This window comes from Ascaphus truei, chromosome 7, assembly GCF_040206685.1.
Source record: "Ascaphus truei isolate aAscTru1 chromosome 7, aAscTru1.hap1, whole genome shotgun sequence".
Taxonomy (NCBI): domain Eukaryota; kingdom Metazoa; phylum Chordata; class Amphibia; order Anura; family Ascaphidae; genus Ascaphus; species Ascaphus truei.
In genome coordinates, this window is record NC_134489.1 from 3,481,204 (window position 1) to 3,507,628 (window position 26,425).

The 26,425-nt window shown below is 46.3% G+C and overlaps 1 protein-coding gene across 2 annotated transcripts in view; it reads right to left on the reverse strand.

Moving 5' to 3' along the window:
* LOC142498632 (calpain-2 catalytic subunit-like) overlaps positions 1-26,425 on the reverse strand; it is a 117,680-nt gene that overhangs the window by 50,255 nt on the left and 41,000 nt on the right. For both annotated transcript variants that reach the window (XM_075606871.1, XM_075606870.1), the window contains exon 10: positions 8,921-9,087. In XM_075606871.1, coding sequence (XP_075462986.1) covers positions 8,921-9,087 — 167 coding nt within the window. The remainder of the gene's footprint in view (positions 1-8,920; positions 9,088-26,425) is intronic.

Genomic DNA, 26,425 nt, shown 5'->3' on the forward strand with positions numbered 1-26,425 from the left:
GCGAGAGAGGAGCGGAATGAGATATAGCTGTACATCTGATAGTGAGAGAGGAGCGGAATGAGATATAGCTGTACATCTGATAGTGAGAGGAGCGGAATGAGATATAGCTGTACATCTGATAGTGAGAGAGGAGCGGAATGAGATATAGCTGTACATCTGATAGTGAGAGAGGGTCGGAATGAGATATAGTTGTGGGTCTGATAGTGAGAGAGGAGCGGAATGAGATATAGCTGTGCATCTGATAGTGAGAGAGGAGCGGAATGAGATATAGCTGTGCATCTGATAGTGAGAGGAGCGGAATGAGATATAGCTGTACATCTGATAGTGACAGAGGAGCGGAATGAGATATAGCTGTGCATCTGATAGTGAGAGAGGAGCGGAATGAGATATAGCTGTACATCTGATAGTGAGAGGAGCGGAATGAGATATAGCTGTACATCTGATAGTGAGAGAGGAGCGGAATGAGATATAGCTGTGCATTTGATAGTGAGAGAGGAGCGGAATGAGATATAGCTGTGCATCTGATAGTGAGAGAGGAGCGGAATGAGATATAGCTGTGCATCTGATAGTGAGAGAGGAGCGGAATGAGATATAGCTGTGCATCTGATAGTGAGAGAGGAGCGGAATGAGATATAGCTGTGCATCTGATAGTAAGAGAGGAGCGGAATGAGATATAGCTGTACATCTGATAGTGAGAGAGGAGCGGAATGAGATATAGCTGTGCATCTGATAGTGAGAGGAGCGGAATGAGATATAGCTGTACATCTGATAGTGAGAGAGGAGCGGAATGAGATATAGCTGTACATCTGATAGTGAGAGAGGAGCGGAATGAGATATAGCTGTGCATCTGATAGTGAGAGAGGAGCGGAATGAGATATAGCTGTGCATCTGATAGTGAGAGGAGCGGAATGAGATATAGCTGTACATCTGATAGTGAGAGAGGAGCGGAATGAGATATAGCTGTGCATCTGATAGTGAGAGAGGAGCGGAATGAGATATAGCTGTGCATCTGATAGTGAGAGAGGAGCGGAATGAGATATAGCTGTACATCTGATAGTGAGAGAGGAGCGGAATGAGATATAGCTGTACATCTGATAGTGAGAGAGGAGCGGAATGAGATATAGCTGTGCATCTGATAGTGAGAGAGGAGCGGAATGAGATATAGCTGTGCATCTGATAGTGAGAGAGGAGCGGAATGAGATATAGCTGTACATCTGATAGTGAGAGAGGAGCGGAATGAGATATAGCTGTGCATCTGATAGTGAGAGAGGAGCGGAATGAGATATAGCTGTGCATCTGATAGTGAGAGAGGAGCGGAATGAGATATAGGTGTGCATCTGATAGTGAGAGAGGAGCGGAATGAGATATAGCTGTTCATCTGATAGTGAGAGAGGAGCGGAATGAGATATAGCTGTACATCTGATAGTCAGAGAGGAGCGGAATGAGATATAGCTGTGCATCTGATAGTGAGAGAGGAGCGGAATGAGATATAGCTGTACATCTAATACTGAGAGAGGAGCGGAATGGAATATAGCTATGCATCTGATAGTGAGAGAGGAGCGGAATGAGATATAGCTGTACATCTGATAGTGAGAGAGGAGCGGAATGAGATATAGCTGTACATCTGATAGTGAGAGAGGGTCGGAATGAGATATAGCTGTGCATCTGATAGTGAGAGAGGAGCGGAATGAGATATAGCTGTGCATCTGATAGTGAGAGAGGAGCGGAATGAGATATAGCTGTGCATCTGATAGTGAGAGGAGCGGAATGAGATATAGCTGTACATCTGATAGTGAGAGAGGAGCAGAATGAGATATAGCTGTACATCTGATAGTGAGAGAAGAGCGGAATGAGATATAGCTGTGCATCTGATAGTGAGACAGGAGCGGAATGAGATATAGCTGTGCATCTGATAGTGAGAGGAGCGGAATGAGATATAGCTGTACATCTGATAGTGAGAGAGGAGCGGAATGAGATATAGCTGTACATCTGATAGTGAGAGAGGAGCGGAATGAGATATAGCTGTGCATCTGATAGTGAGAGAGGAGCGGAATGAGATATAGCTGTGCATCTGATAGTGAGAGGAGCGGAATGAGATATAGCTGTACATCTGAAAGCGAGAGAGGAGCGGAATGAGATATAGCTGTGCATCTGATAGTGAGAGAGGAGCGGAATGAGATATAGCTGTGCATCTGATAGTGAGAGAGGAGCGGAATGAGATATAGGTGTGCATCTGATAGTGAGAGAGGAGCGGAATGAGATATAGCTGTTCATCTGATAGTGAGAGAGGAGCGGAATGAGATATAGCTGTACATCTGATAGTCAGAGAGGAGCGGAATGAGATATAGCTGTGCATCTGATAGTGAGAGGAGCGGAATGAGATATAGCTATGCATCTGATAGTGAGAGAGGAGCGGAATGAGATATAGCTGTACATCTGATAGTGAGAGAGGGTCGGAATGAGATATAGCTGTGCATCTGATAGTGAGAGAGGAGCGGAATGAGATATAGCTGTACATCTAATAGTGAGAGAGGAGCGGAATGGAATATAGCTGTGCATCTGATAGTGAGAGAGGAGCGGAATGAGATATAGCTGTACATCTGATAGTGAGAGAGGAGCGGAATGAGATATAGCTGTGCATCTGATAGTGAGAGGAGCGGAATGAGATATAGCTGTACATCTGATAGTGAGAGAGGAGCGGAATGAGATATAGCTGTACATCTGATAGTGAGAGAGGAGCGGAATGAGATATAGCTGTGCATCTGATAGTGAGAGAGGAGCGGAATGAGATATAGCTGTGCATCTGATAGTGAGAGGAGCGGAATGAGATATAGCTGTACATCTGAAAGCGAGAGAGGAGCGGAATGAGATATAGCTGTGCATCTGATAGTGAGAGAGGAGCGGAATGAGATATAGCTGTGCATCTGATAGTGAGAGAGGAGCGGAATGAGATATAGGTGTGCATCTGAAAGTGAGAGAGGAGCGGAATGAGATATAGCTGTTCATCTGATAGTGAGAGAGGAGCGGAATGAGATATAGCTGTACATCTGATAGTCAGAGAGGAGCGGAATGAGATATAGCTGTGCATCTGATAGTGAGAGGAGCGGAATGAGATATAGCTGTGCATCTGATAGTGAGAGAGGAGCGGAATGAGATATAGCTGTACATCTGATAGTGAGAGAGGGTCGGAATGAGATATAGCTGTGCATCTGATAGTGAGAGAGGAGCGGAATGAGATATAGCTGTACATCTAATAGTGAGAGAGGAGCGGAATGGAATATAGCTGTGCATCTGATAGTGAGAGAGGAGCGGAATGAGATATAGCTGTGCATCTGATAGTGAGAGAGGAGCGGAATGAGATATAGCTGTGCATCTGATAGTGAGAGAGGAGCGGAATGAGATATAGCTGTGCATCTGATAGTAAGAGAGGAGCGGAATGAGATATAGCTGTATATCTGATAGTGAAAGAGGAGCGGAATGAGATATAGCTGTGCATCTGATAGTGAGAGGAGCGGAATGAGATATAGCTATACATCTGATAGTGAGAGAGGAGCGGAATGAGATATAGCTGTACATCTGAAAGCGAGAGAGGAGCGGAATGAGATATAGCTGTACATCTGAAAGCGAGAGAGGAGCGGAATGAGATATAGCTGTGCATCTGATAGTGAGAGAGGAGCGGAATGAGATATAGCTGTACATCTGATAGCGAGAGAGGAGCGGAATGAGATATAGCTGTGCATCTGATAGTGAGAGAGGAGCGGAATGAGATATAGCTGGGCATCTGATAGTGAGAGAGGAGCGGAATGAGATATAGCTGTGCATCTGATAGTGAGAGAGGAGCGGAATGAGATATAGCTGTACATCTGATAGCGAGAGAGGAGCGGAATGAGATATAGCTGTGCATCTGATAGTGAGAGAGGAGCGGAATGAGATATAGCTGTGCATCTGATAGTGAGAGAGGAGCGGAATGAGATATAGCTGTGCATCTGATAGTGAGAGAGGAGCGGAATGAGATATAGCTGTACATCTGATAGTGAGAGAGGAGCGGAATGAGATATAGCTGTACATCTGATAGCGAGAGGAGCGGAATGAGATATAGCTGTGCATCTGATAGTGAGAGAGGAGCAGAATGAGATATAGCTATACATCTGATAGTGAGAGAGGAGCGGAATGAGATATAGCTGTACATCTGAAAGCGAGAGAGGAGCGGAATGAGATATAGCTGTGCATCTGATAGTGAGAGAGGAGCGGAATGAGATATAGCTGTACATCTGATAGCGAGAGAGGAGCGGAATGAGATATAGCTGTGCATCTGATAGTGAGAGAGGAGCGGAATGAGATATAGCTGTGCATCTGATAGTGAGAGAGGAGCGGAATGAGATATAGCTGTGCATCTGATAGTGAGAGAGGAGCGGAATGAGATATAGCTGTGCATCTGATAGTGAGAGAGGAGCGAAATGAGATATAGCTGTACATCTGATAGTGAGAGAGGAGCGGAATGAGATATAGCTGTACATCTGATAGTGAGAGGAGCGGAATGAGATATAGCTGTGCATCTGATAGTGAGAGAGGAGCAGAATGAGATATAGCTGTACATCTGATAGTGAGAGAGGAGCGGAATGAGATATAGCTGTGCATCTGATAGTGAGAGAGGAGCGGAATGAGATATAGCTGTACATCTGATAGTGAGAGAGGAGCGGAATGAGATATAGCTGTACATCTGATAGTGAGAGAGGAGCGGAATGAGATATAGCTGTGCATCTGATAGTGAGAGAGGAGCGGAATGAGATATAGCTGTGCATCTGATAGTGAGAGAGGAGCGGAATGAGATATAGCTGTACATCTGATAGTGAGAGAGGAGCGGAATGAGATATAGCTGTGCATCTGATAGTGAGAGAGGAGCGGAATGAGATATAGCTGTGCATCTGATAGTGAGAGGAGCGGAATGAGATATAGCTGTACATCTGATAGAGAGGAGCGGAATGAGATATAGCTGTGCATCTGATAGTGAGAGTAGAGCGGAATGAGATATAGCTGTACATGTGATAGTGAGAGGAACGGAATGAGATATAGCTGTGCATCTGATAGTGAGAGAGGAGCGGAATGAGATATAGGTGTGCATCTGATAGTGAGAGAGGAGCGGAATGAGATATAGCTGTTCATCTGATAGTGAGAGAGGAGCGGAATGAGATATAGCTGTACATCTGATAGTCAGAGAGGAGCGGAATGAGATATAGCTGTGCATCTGATAGTGAGAGGAGCGGAATGTGATATAGCTGTGCATCTGATAGTGAGAGAGGAGCGGAATGAGATATAGCTGTACATCTGATAGTGAGAGAGGGTCGGAATGAGATATAGCTGTGCATCTGATAGTGAGAGAGGAGCGGAATGAGATATAGCTGTACATCTAATAGTGAGAGAGGAGCGGAATGGAATATAGCTATGCATCTGATAGTGAGAGAGGAGCGGAATGAGATATAGCTGTACATCTGATAGTGAGAGAGGAGCGGAATGAGATATAGCTGTACATCTGATAGTGAGAGAGGGTCGGAATGAGATATAGCTGTGCATCTGATAGTGAGAGAGGAGCGGAATGAGATATAGCTGTGCATCTGATAGTGAGAGAGGAGCGGAATGAGATATAGCTGTGCATCTGATAGTGAGAGGAGCGGAATGAGATATAGCTGTACATCTGATAGTGAGAGAGGATCAGAATGAGATATAGCTGTACATCTGATAGTGAGAGGAGCGGAATGAGATATAGCTGTGCATCTGATAGTGAGAGAGGAGCGGAATGAGATATAGCTGTGCATCTGATAGTGAGAGGAGCGGAATGAGATATAGCTGTACATCTGATAGTGAGAGAGGAGCGGAATGAGATATAGCTGTACATCTGATAGTGAGAGAGGAGCGGAATGAGATATAGCTGTGCATCTGATAGTGAGAGAGGAGCGGAATGAGATATAGCTGTGCATCTGATAGTGAGAGGAGCGGAATGAGATATAGCTGTACATCTGAAAGCGAGAGAGGAGCGGAATGAGATATAGCTGTGCATCTGATAGTGAGAGAGGAGCGGAATGAGATATAGCTGTGCATCTGATAGTGAGAGAGTAGCGGAATGAGATATAGGTGTGCATCTGATAGTGAGAGAGGAGCGGAATGAGATATAGCTGTTCATCTGATAGTGAGAGAGGAGCGGAATGAGATATAGCTGTACATCTGATAGTCAGAGAGGAGCGGAATGAGATATAGCTGTGCATCTGATAGTGAGAGAGGAGCGGAATGAGATATAGCTGTACATCTAATAGTGAGAGAGGAGCGGAATGGAATATAGCTGTGCATCTGATAGTGAGAGAGGAGCGGAATGAGATATAGCTGCACATCTGATAGTGAGAGAGGAGCGGAATGAGATATAGCTGTGCATCTGATAGTGAGAGGAGCGGAATGAGATATAGCTGTACATCTGATAGTGAGAGAGGAGCGGAATGAGATATAGCTGTACATCTGATAGTGAGAGAGGAGCGGAATGAGATATAGCTGTGCATCTGATAGTGAGAGAGGAGCGGAATGAGATATAGCTGTGCATCTGATAGTGAGAGGAGCGGAATGAGATATAGCTGTACATCTGAAAGCGAGAGAGGAGCGGAATGAGATATAGCTGTGCATCTGATAGTGAGAGAGGAGCGGAATGAGATATAGCTGTGCATCTGATAGTGAGAGAGGAGCGGAATGAGATATAGGTGTGCATCTGAAAGTGAGAGAGGAGCGGAATGAGATATAGCTGTTCATCTGATAGTGAGAGAGGAGCGGAATGAGATATAGCTGTACATCTGATAGTCAGAGAGGAGCGGAATGAGATATAGCTGTGCATCTGATAGTGAGAGGAGCGGAATGAGATATAGCTGTGCATCTGATAGTGAGAGAGGAGCGGAATGAGATATAGCTGTACATCTGAAAGCGAGAGAGGAGCGGAATGAGATATAGCTGTGCATCTGATAGTGAGAGAGGAGCGGAATGAGATATAGCTGTACATCTGATAGCGAGAGAGGAGCGGAATGAGATATAGCTGTGCATCTGATAGTGAGAGAGGAGCGGAATGAGATATAGCTGTGCATCTGATAGTGAGAGAGGAGCGGAATGAGATATAGCTGTGCATCTGATAGTGAGAGAGGAGCGGAATGAGATATAGCTGTGCATCTGATAGTGAGAGAGGAGCGGAATGAGATATAGCTGTACATCTGATAGTGAGAGAGGAGCGGAATGAGATATAGCTGTACATCTGATAGCGAGAGGAGCGGAATGAGATATAGCTGTGCATCTGATAGTGAGAGAGGAGCAGAATGAGATATAGCTATACATCTGATAGTGAGAGAGGAGCGGAATGAGATATAGCTGTACATCTGAAAGCGAGAGAGGAGCGGAATGAGATATATCTGTACATCTGAAAGCGAGAGAGGAGCGGAATGAGATATATCTGTACATCTGAAAGCGAGAGAGGAGCGGAATGAGATATAGCTGTGCATCTGATAGTGAGAGAGGAGCGGAATGAGATATAGCTGTACATCTGATAGCGAGAGAGGAGCGGAATGAGATATAGCTGTGCATCTGATAGTGAGAGAGGAGCGGAATGAGATATAGCTGTGCATCTGATAGTGAGAGAGGAGCGGAATGAGATATAGCTATGCATCTGATAGTGAGAGAGGAGCGGAATGAGATATAGCTGTGCATCTGATAGTGAGAGAGGAGCGGAATGAGATATAGCTGTGCATCTGATAGTGAGAGAGGAGCGGAATGAGATATAGCTGTGCATCTGATAGTGAGAGAGGAGCGGAATGAGATATAGCTGTACATCTGATAGTGAGAGGAGCGGAATGAGATATAGCTGTGCATCTGATAGTGAGAGAGGAGCAGAATGAGATATAGCTGTACATCTGATAGTGAGAGAGGAGCGGAATGAGATATAGCTGTGCATCTGATAGTGAGAGAGGAGCGGAATGAGATATAGCTGTACATCTGATAGTGAGAGAGGAGCGGAATGAGATATAGCTGTACATCTGATAGTGAGAGAGGAGCGGAATGAGATATAGCTGTGCATCTGATAGTGAGAGAGGAGCGGAATGAGATATAGCTGTGCATCTGATAGTGAGAGAGGAGCGGAATGAGATATAGCTGTACATCTGATAGTGAGAGAGGAGCGGAATGAGATATAGCTGTGCATCTGATAGTGAGAGAGGATCGGAATGAGATATAGCTGTGCATCTGATAGTGAGAGAGGAGCGGAATGAGATATAGCTGTGCATCTGATAGTGAGAGGAGCGGAATGAGATATAGCTGTACATCTGATAGAGAGGAGCGGAATGAGATATAGCTGTGCATCTGATAGTAAGAGAGGAGCGGAATGAGATATAGCTGTACATGTGATAGTGAGAGGAACGGAATGAGATATAGCTGTGCATCTGATAGTGAGAGAGGAGCAGAATGAGATATAGCTGTACATCTGATAGTGAGAGAGGAGCGGAATGAGATATAGCTGTACATCTGATAGTGAGAGAGGAGCGGAATGAGATATAGCTGTACATCTGATATAGATGAGCAGAGTGGGATAGCTGTGCATTTGATGTTGAAAGAGGAGCCCAGTGACAGATAGCCGTGCATCTGATAGTGAAAGACGAGAACAATGAGAGATGGGTGTGAATCTTATAATGAGTGAGAAGTGGAGTGCGAAATATCTGTGTATCTTTTAATGAGAGCTGAACTGAGTGAGAGATAGCAGTGTATCCGATAGTAAGAGGAGTAGAGCGAGAGAAAGCTGTATATCTAACAATGAGAGTGGAGCCGAGTGACGGATAGCTGTGTCTCCTATAATCAGAGATACCTGTGGCCCATAAGGTGAGAAATAAATATCCTACCCTCAGCTCACCTGGTAAATCTCAAATCCTATAACTAGGAAATCTCGTCCTATGGCTCGTCCCTGACGTCTGTTCCTCTGCATGAGTGACACCAGCAGAGTGCACCACCCATCCTCCTCCTCGTCCTCATCCTCCTCCTTCAGGGTCACCAAGTACTGTGGGTTGGTCCAGAAGGTGCCTAGCATGGGCAGAAGAGCTGACACTCAGCAGGTACCATATTTATAATTACTACTAATAGTAATGTTTCCTGAGCATATCCATGGCAGTAGGCACCAAAGGGTTAAGTACCACCTTCCAGCTGGGCTAGGACAGATTAAAGTCTTGTACCTGTAGGAGGCCCATATATGGACACACCTCCTCCACATAGGTAGTCTTTTTTTCTGTCGTACCAAGCTGTGCTTAGGAGTTAGTTGTTTTTTGGAGAAAGACTTTCCTTTTTTGGGCTTAATGAAAAAAATAGTATTAAGTGCGCGCGGTCCCAAAAGTTCTTGTATATCCCAAAAAGTGTGAAATTAAGTGTCCCTGCGGGTCCTCACTCTCCCGTGATCAGCGGGGCGCAAAAAGATAAGAGAAAACTCACCATTAGTATAAATTAAAAAAATTATTAATATTTATAATATGCATGAAATAATGGTTTACAATTCTTGTTCAGCTGGTCTAAGCTGATTGAAGGGTGGCTCCTCCTACCTAGTTTGAAGCTCATCCCGCCTACTTTTAAATGGTTAAAAGCTCACTCCATTGCATCTCCCACTCTCAGGGGAACTTGCTTGCTTGCAGTTTGATTGTGACAAATCTAATACAGAGTGCTTTTCCTGGTAATGTACAGGTTAATAAGAGCTTCAATCAGACTTAGAACTATGCAACTAATTTTGACAGATTTATTATAAATCATTCTTCCTGGTAATGCACAGGTTATTAAGAATTTATATTAGTGTTGGGTACCCTTGAGTTGTGGTCTGCCGTGAAGTGGCTCAAGGGCTTACAACACTTTGACCAAAGAGTTAAACTAAAAAACCATTTTATTCCAATGATATCTATATGTAACGGGTATTCCCTCTATCTCAATCACAGGTACAGGGTGTGTGGGTGGAAACCTATGTGTTACCAGGTGTGGTGCATATACCTGTAGGTTCACAAGAGGCCTGAGCCTCCGCTTGTTGGGAACCTGGGGTGAGTCCGTCAGCTTGATCTGATTTACAGCGCCTCCACCTGTGCAGGGTTCTAGAAATGTAGAAGGTTGCCTACACAGGACCCACATATACAATAAGTACATACACGAGGATGTATATAACCAGTTTATATATATATGCAGGCAATAACACACTCTTGATAACATACACTGCTTACACTCCCCCTAGGGGGTAACTCCACCATGTAACTCAGACCTCACAGTGTCTCTCACTCCACTAGGAGTGTGCCTACCCCCACCGTGTTACCCACACTGTGTCCAGAGCCTAACCCCTTTGTCCCGTGGTCAGCGCTGCCACTATGTGCAATTGTAATGTTAGAATGGTATACCTTGGTGCACTTATGGGGGTACCTGCTGAGCGCTCCTGCACTCGGGCCTGCAAACAACTTCGCAAAGGATCAGCCGCTTGGTGATTCCGTCTGATCCCGGGTTTCCTCGCACGGGGTCCGCCAGGGGCGATCCCACCCTGGAGATAGTCTCTGTCTCTGGGGCGCAGACTTAAGCCCAAGTCTCCTTTCAGGAAGCGCAGTGTCCGCTGTGTCCCTATCTATCACTGGCACTAACGTGACAAGTCCCTAACCTAGGGCCTGTCCCTATAGCAACACAAGCTGGGGAGTTCAGGACCTATCTGGGGCTTAGGGGGGGTTTCTGGCCTAATGCAGTGGGTCACAGACCCCTGCACTCACCTCCTTCCCCTAGCTCTCCTGGTCCAGCACTTACTAGCTTGGGCTCAGCACGCGAAATGTATCAAGCCAGCCCCTCTGCAGGGAGATCCTAAGCCCTATTGGCTCCCTGGCATCACATGGGGTGCACAGAGGCTCATGGTACTCGTAGTCCCTGCTTAGAGCATTCCATGGTAGGCTAGGGTTTCGCGGGCTCTCCTCGCCTTCCCTCGCGCATGCGCAACTCATCCGGCTGCCCGAGCACTCAGTGCGCATGCGCGAACTCATTCGCAATGGCGACGCCCTGCACGGGAGCCGCCGGGAACCTCCAGAGCGCCGAAGTACTCCCTGCATGGCCCCCACCCTCCAGAAGTGCCGGCGGGTCTGCTGAGTGACCCCCGGCAGCGGAGGTAACGAGGAGGGGGGTCGCGGGACAGAGGGGACCTGGCTACATCCTCCCCCTGGTAAAAACCCCAATGCCCTCGCTTGGGATACAACTGAATATAACTATGTACAGAAGTTATATAATGAAAATATGCATGGCACCATTATATAATAAAAATTTGCAACAATAAATGCGATCTTAACTTATCATCTCTAGATCAGATTGCACATTTCAGTGAACATCAAAATGACGGACTGCATTCTGCTGCGAGCCCACTGCTGAGCCTCATAATGGGGTGCCCCAATTTGATCATAGGTTACCCGGTTTGGAGGGTACCTTACTCTTTGGCTCCTGCGGAGCTGTTCTTCAGCCACTCCCTCTGGGAAGTAATAAGTACACAAAGCTCAGCCTCTTCCCTTGAGGGGAGAAATGTCTCTGAACAGTCTCTGTTCGGCACAAAGCACGGGCTCTGTGGATCCAAAGGCTGGCCCGCTGGAGCCACCTTAGTAGGCGTTGGCTTACAGGGCCCTTTGAGAGGGTCCTTCCATATGGTCTTCAGGAGTTTCAGAGTGGGTCTCGTTATTTACAGTCTCTTGACCCCTCTCTGATAAGTCAGACTCACCGTTGAGCGATGTGGCCAGCATTTCGGCGGCCTCATCTTCCACTTGTGGAATGGGGAGAAGATGGTTACGGTGCCATACCTTTACCCGGCCGTCGGTATCTTTGATGCGATATACCGGGAGGCCAGGCATCTGGGATTCTATCTCATATACACCGTCTCTCCATCGGTCGGCCAATTTGTGTTTTCCTGGGACTCCCAAGTTCCGAAGCAACACAGCGTCTCCAGGACAAAGTTCCTGATATATGACCTTATGGTCGTATTGCCTTTTATTGTCAGCATTTAGCTTAGCTGTGGATTTCTCAGACTGTTGGTACGCCTGTTGCAAGCTGTCTTTGAGTCGTTGCACATATTTGAAATGGGTAGCGTTGTGTATCCCATCCGTCGATACGCGAAGTCGTACATCTACTGGTAGTCTCGCCTCTCATCCGAACATGAGGAAGTAGGGAGAGAATCCTGTTGAGTCGTGTCGGATACAGTTGTACGCATGAACCAAGGACTCTACATGTCGACTCCATTCAGTCTTCTGGGCACTCTGTAGAGTCCCGAGCATGTCCAGTAGGGTTCGATTAAATCATTCTGGCAACTCATCTCCCTCCAGATGGTACGGGGTTGTTCGTGATTTAGCTATGTTCAGCATTTTGAGCAGTTCTCGTATCAGAGTGCTCTCAAAATCCCGACCTTGGTCAGAGTGAAGGCGGTTCGGAAGGCCGTAATGCACGAAGTACTTCTCCCATAATATCTTCGCCACGGTGATAGCTTTCTGGTATTTAGTGGGGAAGGCCTGGGCATACCAGGTGTAATGGTCCGTGATGACCAACACATTGCATATTCCTCGGCTATCAGGCTCAATGCAAAGAAAGTCCATACGCACAAGGTCCATTGGGCCAGAACTTTTCAGATGGCCCATAGGCGCTGCTCTGGTGGGCAGGGTCTTGCGTTGGATACACCGAGTACAACGGCGACAGTGTTGTTCTACAGCCTCTCGCATTTTGGGCCAGAAAAAACGGTCTCTAACCAACCCAAAGGTCTTCTCTACACCGAGATGTCCATGCTCATCATGTAAGGACTTCAACACCATGTATTGCAAGTTCTTAGGGAGGACTAGTTGTCGTCTGTCGGGGTGGTTGTGGTATTGTACCACCCGATAGAGTAAGCAGTTGTCGATTTCGAATTTGTCTGCTTCCCGCATGAGCAAAGCAACCAAGTCTTTAGGCGCACGCTTCAAGAGAGTTGGGTTTCTCTTTTCAACGGCTTGCCTAATAATACTAACTACAGGGTCCTGTACTTGATAGTCTACTAGATCTTTCCACCGCAGCACTTTGTCATGAGTTATGTTCATTCCTTTCGGATCTCAGTAGGCGGCGGGGACAGCCTGCGACTGGCATTCCAAGGAATCTGCAATCCGTAATTCGGAGAAGGCCACTTGATCGTTGATGATGGCGGCAATGCTACACAAAGCTCGCACCCCTGGTCCTGGGAGTTCTTCCCAATCCTCATCATCTGGAGTTGCACTTAGCCCTGGTCGTCGGGATAGGGCGTCAGCCCCTACATTCAACGGCCCTGGCTTATACTTCAGAGAGAATTGGTAATTGTTTAGAGCTGCCAACCATCGGTGCCCTGCTGCATCCAATTTAGCCGAGGTATTGATGTACGTGAGGGGATTGTTATCTGTCCTTAGCTCAAATGTTACACCGTACAGGTAATCGTGGAGTTTTTCCGTGATGGCCCATTTGAGAGCCAGAAATTCCAACTTGTGGACAGGGAATTCCTGTTCACTGGGTGTCAGACTGCGGCTGATGTAGGCCACTGGGCGAAGGCCCTCGGGGTGCTTCTGGTGCAAGACGGCGCCCAAGCCATTTAGACTGGCGTCCACATGCAGAACGTATGGTTGTTCGGGATCAGCATACGCAAGCAGCAGGGCACCGATGGTTGGCAGCTCTAAACAATTACCAATTCTCTCTGAAGTATAAGCCGGGGCCGTTGAATGTAGGGGCTGACGCCCTATCCCGACGACCAGGGCTTCGGTCAGACTTTTCTTCAACTTCAAGAAGGCCCGTTCACACTCAGGCGTCCATTTATCGCCAAACAGTTGACGGGCCGACGTGGCCTTCCTTCCGGTATCTTCGGGGTATATCTTCAACAGATTGTTCAGGGGTTTAGCTCGACTAGAGTACTCTTCCACGAAGCGCCGGTAATACCCGCAGAAACCCAGGAAGGATCGCAGCTCCGTAACATTCTCGGGACGGGGCCAGTTCACGACCGCTTCTACTTTGGCGGGGTCGGTGGCGATTCCTTGTGCCGACACGATGTGTCCCACGTAAGTCACCGAGGTGTGGCAGAAGCGACACTTGTCAAGGGACAGTTTCAACCCTTCTGTCCCAAGACGGTCTATCACTTTCAGCAGTCTCTCTTCGTGCTCTTCCAGGGTCCTTCCGAAGACAATGATGTCGTCCAGGTAGACCAGGCACTCCGGAGGGTTCATGTCCCCGATAGTATTCTCCATCAATCATTGGAAGGTAGCAGGGGCCCCACATATACCTTGGGGCATACGTGTAAATTGATAGAACCCCAGGGGACAGACGAAGGCTGTTTTCTCCTGATCCTCGGCATTCATGGGTACCTGATCGTACCCGAATCGTAGATCGAGCACGCTGAACCATTGGCTTCGTTCAGGGCATTCAGGATCTCTTCAATGCGGGGAAGGTTGTACTGGTCCGGTATCGTACGATTGTTCAGGGTTCGATAGTCGACACACAGTCGTACAGATCCATTCTTTTTCCTCAACACCACTATGGGGGAGGTGTAAGGGCTCCGTGACTCCGTCAAAATCCCCGCGGTCTCCATTTCTTGCAAGGCGTCCCTCACATCGTCCACATCCCTAGGGACGATGCGACGAGAGCGTTCCCGGAACGGAGTGGCATCACTCAGTCTAATGGTATGTTGAGCGCTGCGACTGCATCCTACATCCATCTCACTCGTGGAGAATACAGTCCATCGTTTATTCAACTGGGTGGTCAGCTGCTCTTTCCACTCCGTTGGCAATGTTGACTCGCCGAAGTTGAAGTCCAACTCAACTAATCGTTCATCCACTGCAGCAGCGTTCACCTGAGACGTAGTTTCTATAGGGCTAACCGGATATATGCATCCCAGACTGTCCGGCGTCAAGATCCATCGGGAATGGGGAGATGTTCTGCACATATACGTAAGTTCGTCGAGGGATTTTAGTCGTCCACTCCCTTACTTCGGGTAGTACCCTATACCCTCTCTGAACTTCTTCCTCAGGGGTACTCTCCAGAGAGAAGAGCTGATTGTTATCATCTCGCTCAGGATAACTGGACCAGATGGCCATCCGTTGCACTCCTCCTGGTAATATGGTCGTCAGTCCGTGTTGACGATTGTAGAGATCCCCGTGACGCTTCAAAACATATACCCGGTTGCACTCTTCTCGTAGGATGGGATCTAGGAGTGAATTGGCCAGCGGCAACTCGTTGGTCTCTTTCAGGTAGGCTCTGATTACAGCTTGCACTATATAAGTATTGGTTCCCAAGATGATCGGATACTTGCACTGGTCTTGTGGCTCCGGGCATACCATTGCCGCTACATGCATGGGGTGTTTCTTGCCGGTGTTCAGTTGGAGTATTTCCAGTTGAACCCTTACAATCCCATTGATGGGATAGTCTTCATTACTTAACCCCCTAACCTTCATATGTTCGGCCGACCTCTGGGGGCAGTGTCTAAGGTGCTGGTCAGAGAACTTGCGGTATATAATGGTCACTTGTGATCCCGTGTCCAGTAGGGCCGATGCGTAGATCCCTTCCAGTACAACAGGCACAATGGCCGCGGGGCCTACTTGACTGTAAGCTCCCCTGGACGAGACGTCATCACTGGGGCCGGAGTCAGAAGGGGTATCTTCGGTTCCAGAAGGAGAGGGTTCGGGGTCAGACTCTGCCATTTGTACATGGCAGACCATTGACCGGGCTGGTTTCCCTCTAGCGGAAGGGTTTTCCTCTGGGGGATCCTCCCTCTCCGGACAGTTGCTGGCGAAATGGCCCTTCTTACCGCAGTTATAGCACACAACCTCGCGGCGTTCTGGACGAACCTTAGACAGAGAAGGTGGTCTGTCGGGGGGTTTTGACTTGTACCCTTTGGACAGAGTGACCGACTCTTCTTTCTTCTCCATAGAGCCCTTTCCCTTTGGGACGGAGGGGCTCTTGGATTTTGCGGTAGAGTGTAACAAGGCATGTGCCTCCTGAATTTTCACCCGGCGCAGCAACTCCGTGAACGTAAGGGGACTTCCGTCCATTATTTTGCTGCGGAGCATATTGGCTATGGGGTGAGTGGGGCTTGATCCCCGCAGGTACTGCTTCCGAAGCGCCTCATCCATCCCAGAGGCAGGAATCAGCTTACGATTGAGTAGGATTCCCAAGACCAGTTGCAGGCGGTGTATAAAGGCCGACAAGTCCTCTCCCTCCTGCTGATAGAGATTGTAGTACTTCGTCCAGACCGCTCCTTCATCTTCTACCAGCCCGTATGCTTCCAGCAGGAATTCCACCATCTCCAACGCTGTCAACTCTAGATATTGGTCCCTGTGGATGGTTACAATGGTAGAAGCGGGAGGCCTGAGACACTCCATGATACGCTGCCTTTTTACGGTGTCAGTGCACGACCATTCCTCTACGACTTTTAATGCATTCTCCCTCCAAAGGTCTATCCCTTCCTTCCCCTGTGGTGTTGGAAGTACTCCCGAGAAGGCTTTGAGTTTCCGGTTGTTTTGGGACTGGGAGGCCATGGTGATGGCTTCTACGAATTGGGGTAGAGTCACCCCCATTGCGGAGTCTTCATTAGTTACCCTCTCTCTGATAGGCCGAGTGTTCACCTCGCGGGGTGCGGGGGCTGGTGAAGAGGGCGAACTATCAGCCCAACTAGTGGCTCCCGTGAGAGCACTTGGAGTAAAGGAGACTTTGGGTGGGGGCCGATCGAACCGGTTTGGGGTACTTGACACTGGTGCAGGTGGTGTCCAAGTACTGGTAGACAGGTCATCTGGAGCCTGAGGAGGGGCCCTTGCTGAAAACATTTCCCGTATTACTGGTAATTCTGAGTATATAAGGGGGTAGCCTTCTGGCGGGCACTCGGGGGCCACTAGAGTGTTCGGGGCCGTTTGTTGGCATATGTCCCGCCCCACAGTGAATAGTAGGGCACTCCAATAATAAGTAGAGTTGAACACCCTGCCACTGTACCATACTTTATCTGGTCCTAAGAGCTTCCTCAGCGAGTCCCGGATGTCAGTTTCCGCCACTAACGCTGGAACGTTCCCTACGGCTACAACGTAACTAGGTGGTTCCAGGACGGTGGTGGCCCACGCATGGACCTCTTGACATGTTGCTGATCTTTTATGATACTATTTTGAATAGGGCACCCCAGGTCTGACTCTCAGCAGCGCCTCCAAATGTAACGGTATTCCCTCTATCCCAATCACAGGTACAGGGTGTGTGGGTGGAAACCTATGTGTTACCAGGTGTGGTGCATATACCTGTAGGTTCACAAGAGGCCTGAGCCTCCGCTTGTTGGGAACCTGGGGTGAGTCCGTCAGCTTGATCTGATTTACAGCGCCTCCACCTGTGCAGGGTTCTAGAAATGTAGAAGGTTGCCTACACAGGACCCACATATACAATAAGTACATACACGAGGATGTATATAACCAGTTTATATATATGCAGGCAATAACACACTCTTGATAACATACACTGCTTACACTCCCCCTAGGGGGTAACTCCACCATGTAACTCACCCACACCGTGTCCAGAGCCTAACCCCTTTGTCCCGTGGTCAGCGCTGCCACTATGTGTAATTGTAATGTTAGAATGGTATACGTTGGTGCAACTTATGGGGGTACCTGCCGAGTGCTCCTGCACTCGGGCCTGCAAACAACTTCGCAAAGGATCAGCCGCTTGGTGATTCTGTCTGATCCCGGGTTTCCTCGCACGGGGTCCGCCAGGGGCGATCCCACCCTGGAGATAGTCTCTGTCTCTGGGGCGTAGACTTAAGCCCAAGTCTCCTTTCAGGAAGCGCAGCATCCGCTGTGTCCCTATCTATCACTGGCACTAACGTGACAAGTCCCTAACCTAGGGCCTGTCCCTATAGCAACACAAGCTGGGGAGTTCAGGACCTATCTGGGGCCTAGGGGGGGTTTCTGGCCTAATGCAGTGGGTCACAGACCCCTGCACTCACCTCCTTCCCCTAGCTCTCCTGGTCCAGCACTGACTAGCTTGGGCTCAGCGCGCGAAATGTATCAAGTCAGCCTCTCTGCAGGGAGATCCTAAGCCCTATTGGCTCCCTGGCGTCACGTGGGGTGCACAGAGGCTCATGGGACTCGTACTCCCTGCTTAGAGCCTTCCCTGGTAGGCTAGGGCTTTGCGGGCTCTCCTCGCCTTTCCTCGCGCATGCGCAACTCATCCGGCCGCCCGAGCATTCACTGCGCATGTGCGAACTCATTCGCAATGGCGGCGCCCTCCAGAGCGCCGAAGCACTCCCTGCATGGCCCCCACCCTCCAGAAGTGCCAGCGGGTCTGCCGAGTGATCCCCGGCAGCGGAGATAATGAGGAGGGGGTCGCGGGACAGAGGGGACCTGGCTACATCTACATATATATTTAGGCACTGTACCGTGTATAAGTTTCATTGGATGTGCACTGAGCTCTGTCTGTGTTTCATGTTCTGTCTCTGGTTTTAAATAGTCTTGATTCGGGGTGGGAAGGGAGTGATGAATTCAGGAACACACCATAAAAATAAAGAAAATAAAAACAATAATAGTGCAGTATATCAATACAATTGGAGCTTAGTAGATGTCTTGGCTCTGTAGAAATTCCTACTTACAACAACTGTAATATAAACTGGCAGTGGTCTGACTCAGTCAGTGTTGGTGAAGTTACATCTCACGCAGGTAAATAGATTCTGGCTCAGGAATCTGCTCCTAAGGAAGCTGTCTATGTACAGCGAAACGCGTAGAGCTTGCTAAAGTCAGTCTGCTGCAGCTGCCCACGAAGTGAAGACGACCGAGTTCTGCTGCTGATCCACTGCTGTTCGTCACAATCGCCTTCAACCAGATGTCGTCACCCGTTTACCGGAAGTGACGTCAGACGCCATCCATCGGCGGTGAGGTTGGAGTTACATCTCATGCAGGTAAATAGATTCTGGCTCAGGAATCTGCTCCTAAGGAAGCTGTCTATGTACAGCGAAACGCGTAGAGCTTGCTAAAGTCAGTCTGCTGCAGCTGCCCACGAAGTGAAGACGACCGAGTTCTGCTGCTGATCCACTGCTGTCCGTCACAATCGCCTTCAACCGGATGTCGTCACCCGTTTACCGGAAGTGACGTCAGACGCCATCCATCGGTGGTGAGGTTGGAGTTGCTGGAGGACGGGAGTAACCTTCACCATCCAGGATCAGTATTTCAACTGTCTCACGAAACCCTTATGTGTACAAGTCATTGTACTTATTGTAAGTACATTTCCTATTTCATTTCTATGCGATAAAAAGTGTCTTTGCGATCTATACCATTGGTCCGTTTTTATATTTCATATACATCCTATTCCATCTGGATTTGAGCAAATGACATCTGCAAGAAGTTTGTTCTGAAGTTTTCCTGAGCCAGAATCTATTTCCCTGCGTCAGATATAACTTCACCAACACTGACTGAGTCAGACCACTGCCAGTTTATATTACACTTGTTGTAAGTAGGAATTTCTACAGAGACAAGACATCTACTAAGCTCCAATTGTATTGATATACAGGCATACCCCACTTTAAGTACACTCGCGAGTAAGTACATATCGGCCATTAGGCAAACGGCAGCTCACGCATGCGCCGGTCATCACGTCCTGAACAGCAATACCGGCTCCCTACCTGCACCGAAGCTGTGCGCAAGTGGGGAGACTATAGAGCCTGTTACAAATGCGTTATTTACATCAGTTATGCATGTATACAGTATAACAATTGCAGTACAGTACATGCATCAATAAGTGGGGAAAAGGTAGTGCTTCACTTTAAGTACATTTTCGCTTTACATACATGCTCCGGTCCCATTGCGTATGTTAATGCGGGGTATGCCTGTACTGCACTATTATTGTTTTTATTTTCTTTATTTTTATGGTGTGTTCCTGAATTCATCGCTCCCTTCCCACCCCGAATCAAGACTGCTTCTGTAGGGAATCCTTGCATATTCCTTGGAAGGTTGAGAAGTATTTTTTTGGGTTACACATCATTTTATTTGTTTGTTGCATTTTGCACTTGTTACCTGTGGGGATCTTAGCGCCTATTCAAATCACCTGGGTTCACTCTGGTTTTAAATATGCATGAAATAACACTTACATAAAATCGGATCACAATGAATCCAAACTTCACTGGGGGGGCTGGAAAGAGGGGTAGAAGGGAGCGTGGATGCTACTGCATAGGCCATATCACAAAAGGGCTCGATGTTCCCGTGGTAAAGTTCGTCAAGTTCAAATAACAAAAATCCACCGCTGCACCTCGCGTTACTATCACCACAGTGAAGTTCCAAAACACAACTGCCCAGAGGAACGTAATGACGCTGCCTCTCACTGCGTGTGACGTCACCTCTACGCGTTTCACGTCATACGATGCTTCGTCAGGAGGTATGATTGACAACATAGACGTCCAGTTAAAATACAAGAATTATGAACAGAACACACCAATCGGATTCGTTCATTCTCTTAATAGCATAATAACATTATAGGCTACCATACCCATTCAATCAGTGTTAACACAGCGACCCAAAACAATAATATGAGCATATACAATATACATACATAAAATTACACCATTACTTTAGTCTAATATAATCATTTTATACACAATAACAAAAAATGAAATGATCACTATCTAACCACATATATTATCAAATAGTGTTAATATCAATAGTAAATAACAATTAATAATAAATCCTAAAAGAATAATAAAATACCCTAACTAATATACATCACAATTAATACTTAACCACCTCAATTATTCTCCTAATCTATCATTAAGTGTAAACAATATAAATCTTGAATCATACTGTATCATGACTAATTCCTTCATAATACTTTATAGTTAACCAATAGTCATACATATCAACACACATATTAACATAAACCCAAATAAAGAAATATAAAAAATTATAATGACATAGATAATGAATGATATACACTTAGCAAGGGAGTTATTAATAAAGGTTGTTACTTTAAAAATGGGGCTAACTCAATTAATTCATTGAGTCCACCTTGTGACTTACTCCCTAACGTGTATATCCAATATTGTTCCCTCTGTAACAATATGGTATCTCGATCCCCCCTTCTTGGGACAATTTCTACATCTCAAAATTTTAGACCATTAGGTTGACCTTGATGATAAGTTAAAAACTGTTGGGATAAATTATGAACCCTTTTTCCCTTTTCCAAATTGGATTCAGCATTTTTGATCCTATTAACATGTTCGCTGATCCTAGTCTTAAGAGACCTAATGGTCTTTCCCACATATCTCAGGTGACATGGACATGTAACGACATAAATTACAAATGATGTTAAACAACTGATAAAATGTGTAATAAGATGTTCTTTTTGGGCTTACCTGACTGCTTGTAGTCCAACCAACTAAATTAGATTTGTTTGGATTAGAAAAGAGGCGTCTAAGAGGGGATATGATAACTATATACAAATATATTCGGAGACACTACAAGGAGCTTTCAAAAGAACTATTCATCCCACGGGCAGTACAAAGGACTTGGGGCCTTCCCTTAAGGTTGGAGGAAAGGAAATTTCACCAGCAACAAAGGAAAGGGTTCTTTACAGTAAGGGCAGTTACAGTGTGGAATTCATTACCAATGGAGAATGTTATGGCAGATACAATAGATATATATTTAGAAAGGAAAGGTATACAAGTGTAGCCCCCTGTAAACAGCGCAGGCTACTAATCTTTCTTCTACGTGTGTAAGTCCTGCTAATAGCAGGCCGCCAGTAGTAATCATGGGTGTTTCCCTGCTTCAAGCCCTGCCTTGCGTGACAGAGGCAGGCTCCGGACTCTGTCTGCCGGCATGAGACAGAGGGGAGGTCCTGTTAACGTCATGAGGGGCGGGCTGACAAAACTTAGTTGCCGTTCCTGTCTGGTTCAGTTGAGTAAGGAGAGTTAAGTGAGAGAGAGCAAGGAGTTAGAGCTGGAAGAGTTCGAGTTGGAGTGTCTGACTGGACAGTCAGACTGGGGAGCTAGCTAGGGTCCAGAGGAGCAGGGCCTAGTTAGCTGGAGGTGGACCAATTCCCCTCACCCTGCTTAGGGGGTGAGGGAAGAGCTAGCCCCACCCTGAGCGCCTGAGGTTCGGGGTGGAGGCAGGGAGCCAAGATCCCTCAGACCATCCTGAGGCGAACGATCTGGAGGGAAGGAAAGGAGAAGGAGGAAAAGCCTGTACACTGTGTCTAAAGTTTGCTGTGTGCTACTGCTACTGATATGCTGAGAGTACAATAAAGACCATTGCTGCTTCTATAACGAGACTATTGTGTGATTCGGGAGCATCCACCCTGGGACCAGGGTTGCTCTTCTATACGGGTTCTATGCCATATCCCTGGGAGTATAGAAGATGGAGGCGCTGCACCACCACTAAGAAACCATGGAGGCTACCACCCCAGAAGCCTGGTCCTGTCTCCCCCATAACATCGCGGGAAGCTCAGGCCCTCCTGTTCCAAGCAGGTATGCACCACCCACACGCATGTAATCTGCCCTCACGCACCCTAGATACAGCCGATGAGTCTAGGGGGGGGGGGGGGAATATGGGTTACACAGGGATATAGCAAATAAGTAAACATGGGAAGGATGTGTATCCAGGGAGTAGTCTGATTGCCATTATTTGGGGTCAAGAAGGAATTTATTTTCCCCTATGAGATATCATTAGATATTATTTCACTGGGGTTTTTTGTTTAGCTTCTTCTGGATCAATACACTGTAAGTAATATATTGGATAAGTCTCTGTCGTCTAAATTTAACATACGTTGAACTTGATGTCCATGTCTTTTTTTTCCAGCCTAATCTACTACTACTACAGTATATGTAACTATGTAAACAGAGGAAGTTGTCTTGCTGTCTCTCTTGCCTCTGAAGCACCTGCGTTCACACCCCACGGGGTTGCCTGACAGGGGAGCTCTCAGTGGGGGCTGTGCTGCACAGGTCATACCAACAGCTGCTGAAACAAGGACCCCAGGAGGAGTTGAAATAGACTGCTGCTAGCGCTGATCTGTCACTGCGGCTCAAGTGGAACTCACGCTGCTGCTTGTCCCTTTGCCCACCGCCTCCTTCCTCCAGCCTCACTAATGCGTGCATAGCGCGCTTCCTTCCTCATGGCGACGGGCACTTACGATGATGTCAAAGGCGTCCGACAACTTTAAAGGGAGCTCAGCGCGGCACCATTCCCCATTGCCCTGCTCAAGAGAGGCCGTGCAGGGCAGTTCAGATGGCACTACAGTGACACCTGCACTAAGCATTGAAATGGCGCCTGTCATTTAAATACAAAGGTAAATCCCAGGGAGCTAGTGCAGAACTTTAATTTATTTTTTCTGCTGCATTCTTTTTTAATTTATAAAAGAGATGGTAAAACTTCAGGCTGTGTTTACCAGGGAACAATCAAGTTCAATAGTAGCGCCACAGGAGGAAGCCACAACCTCCATATTAATGAACAATTGGTTAACTGAGGAAGAAGTTCATAAGCGACTTGAAAAAATTAAAGTAAATAAGGCACCTGGCCCCGATGGCATACATCCAAGAGTTCTCAAGGAGTTAAGCTCAGTAATAGCCAAACCATTATATTTAATATTCAAGGACTCCATTTCCACAGGCTCAGTACCACAAGATTGGCGTAAAGCAGATGTGGTGCCTATATTTAAAAAGGGAGCTATATCACACCCGGGGAATTACAGACCTGTAAGCCTGACTTCAATAGTAGGGAAACTACTTGAAGGTTTAATACGGGATAATATTCAGGAATACCTAATGGAAAACAAAATTATTAGTAATAGTCAGCATGGATTTATGAAGGATAGATCTTGCCAAACTAACCTTATTTGTTTCTTTGAGGAGGTAAGTAGGAATTTAGACCAGGGTAATGCAGTTGATGTGGTCTACTTAGATTTTGCAAAGGCTTTTGATACGGTTTCACACAAGAGGTTGGTGTACAAAATAAAGAAAATTGGACTCAGTAATAATATATGCACCTGGATTGAAAACTGGTTAAAGGACAGACAACAGAGGGTTGTCATAAATGGAACTTTTTCAGGTTGGGCTAAAGTCGTGAGTGGAGTACCTCAAGGATCGGTACTGGGACCCCTGCTTTTTAACTTGTTTATTAATGACCTTGAGGTTGGGATCGAGAGCAAAGTCTCCATCTTTGCTGATGATACTAAATTGTGTAAGGTAATAGAATCAGAGCAGGACGTAATTTCTCTTCAGAAGGACTTGGAGAGACTGGAAACGTGGGCAGGTAAATGGCAAATGAGGTTTAATACAGATAAATGTAAGGTTATGCATTTGGGATGCAAGAATAAAAAGGCGACTTACAAATTAAATGGGGATATATTGGGGGAATCCTTGATGGAGAAGGATTTAGGAGTGCTTGTAGACAGCAGGCTTAGCAATAGTGCCCAATGTCATGCAGTAGCTGCAAAGGCAAACAAGATCTTATCTTGCATCAAACGGGCAATGGATGGAAGGGAAGTAAACATAATTATGCCCCTTTACAAAGCATTAGTAAGACCACACCTTGAATATGGAGTACAATTTTGGGTACCAATCCTAAGAAAAGACATTATGGAACTAGAGAGAGTGCAGAGAAGAGCCACCAAATTAATAAAGGGGATGGACATTCTAACGTATGAGGAGAGGCTAGCTAAATTAGATTTATTTACATTAGAAAAGAGGCGTCTAAGAGGGGATATGATAACTATATACAAATATATTCTGGGACAATACAAGGAGCTTTCAAAAGAACTAGTCATCTCACGGGCAGTACAAAGGACTCGGGGCCATCCCTTAAGGTTGGAGGAAATGAAATTTCACCAGCAACAAAGGAAAGTGTTCTTTACAGTAAGGGCAGTTAAAATGTGGAATTCATTACCCATGGAGACTGTGATGGCAGATACAATAGATTTGTTCAAAAAAAGGTTGGACATCTTTTTAGATGGGAAAGGTATACAGGGATATACCAAATAAGTATACATGGGAAGGATGTTGATCCAGGGATTAATCCAATTGCCAATTCTTGGAGTCAGGAAGGAATTAATTTTTCCCCTTAATGGGGTTTTTTGTTTGCCTTCCTCTGGATCAATAAGTAAGTATAGATATAGAATAAAGTATCTGTTGTCTAAATTTAGCAAAGGTTGAACTTGATGGACTTATGTCTTTTTTCAACCTCATCAACTATGTAACTATGTCTGTTCCAGTGTTCCAGGTCCTTCGCTTAATGAAGGACCTGCCCAGACCTTCCACTGAGCCTGCCATCAAGGAAAAGGTCACTAGGAAGTCAAAACTCTGTCAGTCTGCAACAGCGTTGCACTAAGAAATGAAAAAAAATTATAATTTTGTGTAATGGAAACCGCAAAAGAAAGATGTCCTTGAAGGGAACAGAGGAAAAAGACATAAGAGTGCGCACTTTTACACAAGTCTGAATAGACCAATGAATTCATCCTCTGAGGACTCGGAGGAGCAGTTCAGGTCGGATTTGCTGTTGAGCCATCTACTTTTGATGTACAGTAGGTTTGGTAAATCCTCTCATTAGGGCAGTCTGCAAACTCTTGGAAATTAAAGATTCAATTCCTCACACAGTATCAAAAAAATCAAATCTTTAGGGAACGCAAAGAAACCTAGAACTTTTCTAGTTCATGATGTTGTTACATAGTTACATAGTAGATAAGGTTGAAAAAAGACGTACGTCCATCAAGTTCAACCTATGCTAAATTTAGACAACAGATACTTTATCCTATATCTATACTTACTTGTTGATCCAGAGGAAGGCAAACAATAAACCCATTAAGGGGAAAAATTAATTCCTTCCTGACTCCAAGAATTGGCAATCGGATTAATCCCTGGATCAACATATTTCCCATGTATACTTATTTGGTATATCCCTGTATACCTTTCCTTTCTAAAAAGATGTCCAACCATTTTTTGAACAAATCTATTGTATCTGCCATCACAGTCTCCATGGGTAATGAATTCCACATTTTAACTGCCCTTACTGTAAAGACCCATTTCCTTTGTTGCTGGTGAAATCTCCTTTCCTCCAACCTTAAGGGATGGCCCCAAGTCCTTTGTACTACCCGTGGGATGAATAGTTCATTTGAAACTCCTTGTATTGTCCCCGAATATATTTGTATATAGTTATCATATCCCCTTTTAGACGCTTCCTTTTCTAATGTAAATAATTCGAATTTAGCTAGCCTCTCATCATAAGTCAGATTGTCCACCCACTTTATTAATTCGGTTCGCTCTCATTAGCTGAATCGCACACATGCCCGCTGAAAAATCAATTTCGATTGACTTCCAGCAATCGCGATCAAGCCGTTGCTCTGTCACTCTGTTGCATCGCTCCTACTATAGGCGCACACAACGAATTCAATACACTTGTTTTGACGC